The 10,731-nt window shown below is 53.6% G+C and overlaps 1 protein-coding gene across 1 annotated transcript; it reads right to left on the minus strand.

The window, feature by feature from the left end:
- Window positions 1-1,969: 1,969 nt before the first annotated feature.
- On the minus strand, window positions 1,970-10,469 carry SLC16A8 (solute carrier family 16 member 8). Its single transcript, XM_063155898.1, has 5 exons — window positions 10,129-10,469; window positions 6,807-7,043; window positions 6,163-6,306; window positions 4,761-5,624; window positions 1,970-2,697 (listed from the first exon to the last, which is right to left on the minus strand). Exons 2-5 carry the CDS (start codon window positions 7,033-7,035, stop codon window positions 2,306-2,308), a joined length of 1,629 nt encoding a protein of 542 aa, XP_063011968.1. The 5' UTR covers window positions 7,036-7,043; window positions 10,129-10,469; the 3' UTR covers window positions 1,970-2,305.
- Between the last annotated feature and the right edge of the window lie 262 nt (window positions 10,470-10,731).

The raw sequence follows: 10,731 nt of genomic DNA on the forward strand, positions 1-10,731 counted from the left end.
AGCACTGGCCTTTTAAAGGCCACCAGGTGCCTTAGTCCCACCAAAGTGGCATCCCTGTCCCTCTCCAGGCCAGCTTCTCCACACAGCTCAACTGTTGCATCACAAGCTTCAGCTGATGCTTAAGTCCCTGATCCTCTTTCAGAGTTGTTTGTTGGGCCAAAACACGAAGCAGTTGAAGGGGAACCGAAAATGCTTCAGCAGAGTCTGCCTAAAAGCCATTGAAACCAAGTGTAAAGCAGCATAGCTGGGTTTTTTGGGAAGAGGTCTGGGAACCTTGCAGCACTGTCTGTAGTGAGACCTCGTACCCTGAGGGCTTTTATTTGCTTTTGTGAAAATAATTTAAGAGCGGGAGGCTTAGTGGGAAATGTTGGCTTGTGACAAGGAAACAGAGGGGACCTTGTTCTAGTGACTGGCCTGGCTGACAAGGGCAGTTGTTTTCATGCTGTGGACCTTGGACCTCTGGGAAGCTGTGAGCTCCTTGGAGGGCGTACTAGTGAATAAGGGAAACCCAGCCTGGGGTTACTGGGGAAAGAACTGCAGAGCAGCTTGGTTGAGCAGAAACAGCGACCTTTCCTTGCTGGAAAGGGAAAACAAGCTTTGAGAGCACTGGGTGAATGCCTGCAGGGCCCCAGCACCCTTGCTGCTGCTCTCATTCTCTCAGAGTGTTGCACTGGGGTTTGGTATGGGGTTTAGTCTTGTTTGGGATATTTCTAAGTGAGTTTGAGTAGGAAAAAGCCCAAAGTCACCACTGTGAATAGCTCAATATGAGATCTAACAATGGTGTTAGCTATGGTGGGACAGAGTACAGCCTCATGGGGTTTACCTTCTCCCCTCCAATCTCCAGTTCTTCTGTCTCTTCTTAAACTGATGTTCTTCAACAGCTTTATTTTGCTCATCATTTGCTGCTGTTTTTTGTTTGGGAGCACGTAGAATGAAACCCTTTCCTTCATGTCCCCACTCCCCTGCTGTGTTTAAATGGCTTTATGGATCCTGCCAACTACCCATTAATTTGTAGTCAGTCTGGTCTGAAATGAAACATAACTTTTGGTGGCCCAACAGGCTGCCTTCCCTGTAGCCCTCTGCTTAGTTTTTGATCCCCTGTTATAGTCACAGGTTCCCCCAGGGTCTCTGAGGTGAAGCAGTTCAGGAAACCGGAAGAAAGAGCTTTGGCCAGGGGTGTTTATAAAAGATCCAGTCCTAAAGCAGATTAGAAGTGCTTTAAGCATGCCAGGGAAGGTTGTCCTCTCTGAATCTAGAAATCCACCACTGCAGCAGGGGGTGAGGGGGTCATGCCTGCTTCACCACGTGCTCCAACACCCTCGTTAGCGGCACTCGGGGACTGGGGCTTGTCCTTCTGCCTTACCTTTGATTCCTTTATGTAAGGAGGTTTTCTCTATTTAAGAGGAAAACACAGGCACGTCTGGTGCCATTCCTGCTCAGTGGATAATCGCTTGGGACATGGTTATTTACCTGCCTTGAAACCCCCGCCCCCACAGGGGCCAAAGTTGTTCCCTTCACACGTCAACGGGGCTCACTTGAGCCTAGATAAAGCTGGCTTGGTGCTATTCCTGTCAGCGAGGCTCCGTGCTGTGGCTGCACACCTAATGGCATTAGCCTTTCTTAGGTGTCTTCTTCTTGTACCTCAGCAGCAGCCTCTAAGGCAGCGCTTCTCTACCTGGGGAAGCAGCATCAGGTGTCACTGCCCCAGCTTTACCGTCCACAAAAGATGTGCCAGGCAGAGGTGCTCGGAGCTGGTGGTCTCCTGGTTCGGCAGTGCCCGAGGGAGGTGTTGCAGAGAGCCTGGTGTCCGCCCCCGTGCTGGTGCCCCTGCACCTCCTAAACGTGCTGCCAGTGAGACTGACACTATCCAGACAGGGAAGTGGGGTGAAGGAAACACTGACACCAGAACAGAGCATACCAGATCTGATTACAAAGAGTCTCTAATTGTTTGTGTTCTGTGTTGTGACAATGCAGAAGGAAAAGGAGAGTCCTTGGCAGCCTCTTCAGAAGACTTTCTCCAGGGCTGGTTTGAAAGTGAGGAAAGAAGATTATTATTTTTTTCTTTTTGGTGTTTGGGCTGCTCTGAGCCTGTGTTGTACCAGCATGGGTGCAGGATGCAAGCAGACGTATCACTGGGTAGGTTGTGGACATATGTACATAGGGACCGGCTATTCTTATACCTCTCCCTCTTATTTCTTACATCTGCCTTGGTCCCAACTTTCTGCTCCCCGCATCCCACCTACCCTCCCATGCTGAAGTGCTTGCACACAAGGCCAGTTTTATACATCCCTGTTCTCTGCCCTGGCTAGAAACTGTCCCTCTCCACCATCTGGTCAGCGTTGCAGCCGTCCCGTGCCAGCACCTCCCCGTCCCCTGCGGGACAGCCGCCTCCCTCCCCTCGCTGCTCCTCTGCCACATGGTTGGCCTCCTCGCTGGCCACCACCACGGCGTTGTCGGTGCTGTGGGCCGGCTGGTGGTTGTCGCTGCTGTGCTCCTCGGCTTCCTGCACGTCGGACTCCGCTTCCTCGGTGTCGCTCCCCGCTCCCGCAGTGGGGTTGTTCTCGGGGGGAGGCTCCTTCTTCCCTCGGTTCAGGCAGCAGTAGCTGGCCACACCCAGGAAGAGGGCGGAGAGCACGACCTCCGAGCCCGCCAGGTAGAAGATCACCTCATAGTTTTTGAGAGCATCGACCAGGCGGCCTGATGGTTGGAGAAGACATGAGATGGTTGGAGAAGACATGAGATGGTTAAATTCACCCTACGCACTCCTGAATGGACAGCCCAGTGCAGGTGGGCAACACCTGCATTTGTCTGAGGACCCATTCCTCAAGGGAACAGCAAGAAACCTGAATACCTAAAAATCACCCTGGGAAAGAGCTGCACTGTACTTCCAGGGAAGGTACCGTAACAGTGCATAGTTGGTGTTTTCCCTTGTTTGGACAAGCTTAAATAATTGTGACACTTTCATGGTGGGCCATCTTCTACTTGCCAAAGTGGGAAAAGCCTCTCATGATTTGGATTGGCCAGTCTCAGAAAAGAAAGTTTGAGAGGCATTGCTATTTCTTAAGCTATTATGTCAGGAAAACATTCTGAAGGGAAGAACAAATTTCTCTTTGGCAGAGAAATCCCTCTGGTTGGCCCACACATGATGATTTCTGTGCCAGAGATATTCTCAATATATTTTCTGTATCCACTGGAGCTGGTAATGGAGGAAGAGGTCCCAGTCCTTGGGGAGCACAAACAGCTGCCTTGCTGTGGTCAGGATGCAGCCGTGGAACCGCGCTCTGCTCCCGAATGCACATGTGACCCCAGTCGCTGCTGTGCTGCAGAAACCAGCCCCAGGACACGCCGAGGTGCCTCCCGGAGCAGTCATGGGAGGCACGTGGTGCATTCCTGGGCAGGTGAATGTGGCCCTGTTCAGCCAAGCCGGATGGCGAGAGAGGAGCCCCAGCGCGCGTGCGTGTGCGTGTGTGTGAGCGCAGCTTATCCTGTGCCAAACCCCTCGGCCCCACGGAACGGGAAGCAGCTCAGGAGGATTACACCAAACAAAGCCACTTTGTTCACCCCCCTTCTCCCAGCTGAGCACTGTTCTTCCCGAGTCCGAGCCATCAGGATTGTCAGAGTGCTCGGGCTTCCTGTGCCAGGGGGGTCCTACAGCCCCCAGCACGGCCTGGCTGCCCCCAGCACGGTTCTTCAGGGACCCTACACTGTCTGTGTGCCACTGTATGGTCACACAGCACCAAGGCACAGCTGAGCTGAGGCAGGAGGGCTGAGGGATTCCTTTGTTTACACCTCACTGGTGGGCCTTGCTCCTTGGAGCAAGGTGCTGTTAAATCCCCCTCTTCCCCAGTGATCTCTCTGCAGCTGCCTCCAAGACACATATTTCTTGACCCTCCCTGGCCTGGGGCTGCTGACTGCCCCACAGCTTATAAAGTGAGACAGGAATTATTGTTAGCATTTAAGAGGGTCCTCTCTTGGCTGCCAAATTTTACTTGAGAACTGGCTGGAATTGGTGAGGGCAGGTTTTACTCATAACTGCTGGTTTGTGCTGAGGAAAAGACCATTCACACAAAGGTCTTCAATGCTGGGCTTTAGCCTATGTGTTACAGCTGAAGGAAGGGAGTGCAAGAAACAACAGACTGGTTCCTGCCTGGGGATTTTCCATAGTCTTGTCCCTGACTCTTCCTTGTGAATCAGGAAACTGCGCTTTGTTTGGAAATGAGCCTTGGGCATGATTTGGCTTTCTCACATGTGATCAGTCACTTAACATTAATCTACACCAACCTCCATTCAACAGCCTGTTTTTATGGGCTGTTTGTGGGGCCTGGACCTTACCAGGGGCGGTGACCTAGACTAGACTGGCTGAAAAGCTGTGAGTGTCTTAATCCTCTTAGAAAAATTACCAACAAATGCCTCGGGGGACTGTGCACTGTTTTGACTTGACTGACAGCAAAACACCTGTGCCTTGGAATTGGGATCCAAACAAATTGAGATCACTATTCACAGTGCCAATCAAAAGGCCAGGGACACCAAGGAACATTTGAGAGACACTTGCTTTGTCTTAATGAAGACTCTAAAAGGTTTGTCTGCAGCATGTGCCTGACCCTATCCTTAACATGGTTCTATGCAACATTTGTAGTGAAGGCTGAGATCAGCTCTCAGCTTCTAGAGCAAATTTAAAGTTGAGAAATAGGGTCCGTGCCCAGTACCTGCAGTTCAGTGGAGCAGTGGCGGCCAAGAGGCACCTGCAGCAAGACACCTACCTGCAGAGGGTGGGCCGATGAGCACGGCGAAAGCCTCGATGAGCAGGACCAGCCCAATGGCACTGGAGAACTTCTGGGAGCCGACGATGGCCATCAGCACCTCGAACTGCAGTGCCCCCACCATGCCGTAGGAGATGCCAAAGAAGACACAGAAGATGACCAGCCCTGTGTAGTTGCTGGCCCTGGCGCTGCAGATGTCTGTCAAGCCGTTGAAGAGCATGGAGAAGCTGAACAGATAGGCCACGTGAGGGCGGACCCACTTCAGCCCTGCCACCATGCCACAGGCTGGGCGGGCAAAGATGTCTATGAAGCCGATGATGGAGAGCAAGAATGCCGCCTCGGTGTCCGGGACGCCTGTGTCCTTGGCATAGTTGACCAGCAGTATGGGGGGCACAAAGAGACCCAGGACCAGGATGAACTTTGAAATGGTGTAAATGATGAACCCTCGGTTGGAGAAGATACTAAAATCCAGAAGCTTCTTTCCTTTCTTGGGCTTCTTCTTGACTTTCTTGCCTTTCTTGGTTCCATCAGTGGTGCTGATTCCCTCCTCTGACTTCCCTCCTATGGGCAGCATCTCCTTGGCTTCATATTTGTCCTGAGCTTTCCCCATCTTCTTCTTCATACCCATATCCAGGGGTCTCATGACTGCCCCACAAGTGCAGCAGTTAAGCAGAAGGCCCCCCATGATAAGGAACCCTCCTCGCCAGCCAAACTTCTCCAGCAGCACTTGCCCCAGAGGAGAGAGGGAGGAGAGGAAGACAGGGCTCCCAGCAGCAGCCAGTCCATTGGCCAGAGGCCGGCGCTTGTCAAAGTAGGTGCCCAGCATGATCAGTGAGGGCTGGAAGTTCAGTGCCATACCCAGACCTACATGGAAGTGAGAGCCAGGAGTGCAAGAACATGAGATGTGTTTTGCAACAAGCTGAAAACTCCCCTCAGACTATCCTAGTCCTGAAGTCCCATGATGGGATGAATGTATTCCTCACAACCCTCTGTGCCTTCGTGTTGGTGGATTGCCCCTGCAGAGGATGGGCTAAACCAGCCTGTCCACCTGAAGCGGGTTTGAATCAGGTAATTGTGCTCACACTTAGGCAGGACCTGAGCCTTACACAGGAATTCTGCCTCTTTCCCCTGCCACTCTGTACTGATGCTGCCTACCACAGTCACCATGATCACTGAGCACCACCTAGGTTTCTTCTGTCTCTCAACCACAGGCCCCTGCTCTTTAGATCCAGCAGATGCATCTCTCACAGGTGCAACATTCAGGACTAGGTGCTTCCCATATTGTGTGCAAATAGGCTGGAGAGACCCGATACTAGACATGGCAGTGCTAGAGGAAAATACGACGTGGTTTTGGCTCTCCCCAGGTAAGCCTGTGTTTCCCCCCAAATCCCAGGGCTCTCACCTGTCAGCACGCCAGCTGTCAGATAAAGCTCAATGATGTTGGTGGTAAAAGATGCCAGGATCATGCCAGCAGAAGCCAGCAGCCCACCAATGAGCATCACGGGCCGGCAGCCAAACTGGTTCACCATGATGCTGCATACTGGTCCTAGGAGGAAGCACAGGAGACAGAGCAGGTGACCAGGAGGAGACAGGACAGCTGGGAAGGGGCAGGCAGCCCAAGCAGGGCTCTCAGGGAGGATGAAGCTGCAATGATGGAGCTCACTCCTTGGCTGCTTAGGTACACATCTGTTGGGCCTGGCCAAGGGAGAGGGGCTGGTGATGTGGAGGCTTCTGTTCTGCCCTGCCTTTGGAGCCCTATTCCCTGGTGCTTGGTGTGACAGGAGCAGCGCTTCAGCAGTGGGAGCAAACCCTGTATCAACTGTCTGGGATGTAGGTGGGGTGACCCCTGAGGTCTCCTGGGGCAGAGGAAACAGGGATATGAGATGCAGCACACTTCCAGAAGAGAAGTGGTAGGACAATTGTATTCTGCATCGTGGTTCATGACCAGGCCAGTGAGCATGAGAGAGTCCATGGGGAGATGGTCTGGGCCCATGGCAGAGTGGGAGAGGTGTGAGCTGAGGAGGGGGAAGTGTGTCCAAGCATCACCTGTCCCATAGAGCATGGCCAGCATGATGGAAGAGATCCAGGCCGTGTCACTGTAGCCCACGTGGAAATCTTTCATGAGCTCCTTGAAGTAGACACTGACGGCTTTGGGGAAGGCATAGGAGAAGCCGGTGATCACAAAGCAGCCAAGGAGCACGATCCAGCCCCAGCCACCATCCGGGGGCTTCACAGGAGCCGGCAGCTGCCCTTCTTCTGGGTCAGGTCTCCCCATCTTCTAACCTAGGAATGGAAAGGCAGGCTGGGAGGAAGTAGGGAAACAGAGAAAGTCTGCTGGGGCTGCAAGAAGAGCAGAGCAGAACAGAGCAGAGGAACAAATATTTACTACAAGGTTTCTTTCTGTGCCCACCATCTCCAGGCTCTGAGAGGCTCATTGGGGGCCACATCTGCTCTTTGCACCTTGATCCTGCCAGGTGAGGTGAGATTGCTTTTGGGTGTGAGGTCATGCCTCAGCTGGGCAGAGGTGGGAAGCTCCCCCAGCTGGCAGCCCAGAGCTCCATAACCCCGGCCAAACACAGCCAAGCATTGTTACAGCTCCCAGCTGGGCCTGGAATGCTGCACCTGGTGCAGCATCAGGGTCTGCAGCACCCCCCTTGCTTCATATCCAGCCTTGCCTACAGATGGGGCGAGGCGAAGACCAGCAATGTGAACCCTTTTTGCTTCCTAAAATCTGCCTTTGAGCCTCTCCCATGCTGGTCTGCTCCAGGGGGAGTCCCCCAAGACCTGCCCTGGCACAGAAACCTCCAGCAGTGAGGCAAGGAGATCCATTAAGCCCTCTGTTCTTCCCTCTGGGAGGCCCCAGTGCATGGCGCTCTCCTTCTCCCTCCCCTCCCCGCCCTCAGGGGCCAGATTTCCGAAATAGGTGAAGGGGGAGAGCACAAAAACCCGGTGGTTATTTGCATGCCAGAGAGATTAGGGCTCTGTACGTACACGGAGGGGCCGGAACAAAGCCTAAGTGGGGAGAAGGAGGGAATTAAAGGGGATGTCTTGTGAGTTGCTCTCAGGGCTCTTAAGCTGCCCAAGAATTTTGCTCCAGCTGACTGCTGTGGGTATATTTTTCCTTTCTCCCTTAGGTACCAGGTTCTGCCCCTTGCAGCACCACTGGCCACAGTTTCTTTGTCAGCCAGGATTATTTCCACACCTGCATGCAAAGCCATCACTGCACTTACACTGCAGATGCTCCCAAGTAGATTAGACAGGCATTCTGCACGCCTGAGCTGGGCTTTTTTGGGTCTGGTTTGTCTCCATCACTGTCTGGTGGCAGCACACTCCTAGCAAGGGTCCTCTCTCCTGCCCAGCTCTCCTGGCTGAAGGGCTGCAAGGTGGCAGCAGGATCCTCATCCCTTGGCACCAGCGGTTGTGGGAAATGCCAGGAGTCACAAATGGACTAGAGAGTGCTGAGGGGACAGGGACTGTCCTGTGGATGTGACACACATAGCTAGAACCTGGGAGCTTTGGATCTGGGTGCATTTCTCAAGGAAGGGCCTGTTCTTGGTGTCCTCCATGCAAAGGGGGTGAGTTGAGCTGATTCCCATAGTTGCTGTTGCTCTGGATGCTGAAGTGCAAATCCTTTAGACAAAAGTGTGGATAGCACAGAGGGCCCTTACTTGGCAAGAGTGGTCTTACTCCACAGCCACCCTCAGCTGTAGCCCTCCTTCCCCTCTGCAGGGGAAAAACAGAGTGCAGCACTCAGGTGCCTGCCTCCACCATGGGTCCCTGCAGCAGAGTTCCCCAAACTTTCAGGATGGTGTGAAAAAAAGAGAGCTGAATCTGGCTCTGAGCATGGACTGGGGCTCAGTCTGGATGGCTGTTTCCTAGCAGGTCTTGGGCTGACCCACTGCGGCCAGCACAGGCTACTCTAATCTCTCCCTCCCAGCCCAGGCCTCAGGGACCATGGCAAGGAACAGACACATGAACTGAAAACAGGGGGCTATGAAGATATTTTTAAGACAAGGAATCCCTACAAGGAAGAAAAGAGTAATGATACCAGCTACCCACACCTCCCCATCTCGCCCTCACTGGTGTTTTCTGGATCACTGGCACCCCGACAGCCAGACTGAATGCCTCACTCCATTTCTGCCATTTTGCCCACTGCTCCTGTCCCAGCTCCAGCTGACTGACAAGCTGGATCCAGCTGTACAAAAGGTGACCAGCTGCCAAAGCATGCTGATTTCTCAATCAGAGCTGGTGCTCCACCACTGCACCCTCTGCTGCACACAGCTACTTCAAGTAAGAGCTGCCACTAAACCAAGCCTGAGAGTTTTTTCTCCAGCCTTGCTTTTCATGAGCTCATCCTGCTCCGCAAATTAAATGAATCAATCAAACCATTGCAATCCATCTTTCCCTCAACCCTGCTGCTCCCTGCCAGCATCCTAGCAAGAAAATATTTGTCTGTCTGTGACACGCTCTTCAGAGATTTTGTAGCACTGCCTGTCAATGACGAGCCCATTAGACAAATGTCTGTGAGTACTTGTTTGAGTCTGGAGCTGGAGGGCACCTCTGGGGAGCCACTTGCTCCGTGCTACAGAGCTGTACAGCAAAGCATGAAAGCACTTTTTCCTGCCTGCAGCTAGGTGTGGTTGCAAATGACAGGGTGCACCAGAGGAGCTCACCTGTGGCGATGCCTCCAAGGCCAAAATGTTATAGCACACCTGTAACAGCTCTGCTGGAGGTTTATGCCAGCTGTGAGCCAGGCAGCCCAGAGCTGCCTCGTTCCTAACACCATGACACACATGCTTCTCTGCTCACAGCAGCCACACCACATACCTGCCCCTACCTTTGCACACTATCATTTTGTCCCCAGTTAAGGAGATTTATCCACGGGTAAAAACACAGTTTGTGAGTTCACATGCACCTAAAAGCTCATCAGCATGGGCACCTGCCCTTCCCTTGCATCACAGGAAGGTGGGCCAGAGCAGAACTTGCGGCAGGTGGCTGCAAGAAGACTTGCACTGACCAGGCTGGAAGGGTGAAGACCACAGCAGGTTCAGCTGTGGCTGCCAGTCCCTGGACACACACAGAGCACAGTGCAGACAGTGCTGGATAATGCCCAGAAAATCCCCGCTGTGCTAGACAAGCTGCACCCAGGAGGGTCCACATAAATGCTCTTAGTGCCTCCATGCAGTACAGATGGGGTGGGGAGTCTATTTCTTGAGTGCAAGGCCCACACTTCATGCCACCAGCCTCTCCAACCCACAGACAACCCCCAGGAAAGCATTTTTTAGAGAATTAAATGAATGCAGGCCTGGGGGAGTTGTTCCTCTTGGCTGCTGGGGCGAGGCTGCCAGCATCCCTCCACAGCACTGACCTGTGCAACGCAGCGATGGCCTCCGAGCACAAGCTGAGCCCCCAAGGGTTGAGCAGATCCCTCAGCAGCGCTTCCTTCTCCCACTGGTTGGCACTTCCCGGCTCTGGGTGAGGGTGCCTGGTTAGAAGGTCCTGCTGGATCTTTTCTCCATGGTGGGCACAGGACAATGCCTGCAGGAATCTAGCACCTGTCAAGCAGTCTCTTGTGCTCCGTTCCTTCCTTTGGAGCAGCTACGTCCTCACAAGACGGCTAATCCCCCTCTCAGCCTGCTTCCCTCCAGTTCCAGTGGTGCCCAGCAGAGCTGTCTGTGGCAGATCTGGGGGCACACGCTGTGTGGGGCACTCCCCTGCCTCCTGTGGGTGCCAGCAGTGTCCCACGGCACCCCCAGTGTGGATGTGGGTCAGGAGCTGCTTATGGCTCCAGGTCGGCAGAGACTAGCGGGTGCTGAGCGGGCAGAAAGCACTTCTCCACTTTTAAGAGGCTTTTCCAGCCAATGGGGACGAGGTGGCTGCCTGCCACAGCCCGAATCCCCCGGTAATCCCGCTGCCCAGGGGCTCCCTGCGTTTTCCCCAGCAGGGCAGGGCAGGCTGGCAGGGATGGATT

This window comes from Melospiza melodia, chromosome 4 (genome assembly GCF_035770615.1).
Source record: "Melospiza melodia melodia isolate bMelMel2 chromosome 4, bMelMel2.pri, whole genome shotgun sequence".
Taxonomy (NCBI): Eukaryota; Metazoa; Chordata; class Aves; order Passeriformes; family Passerellidae; genus Melospiza; species Melospiza melodia.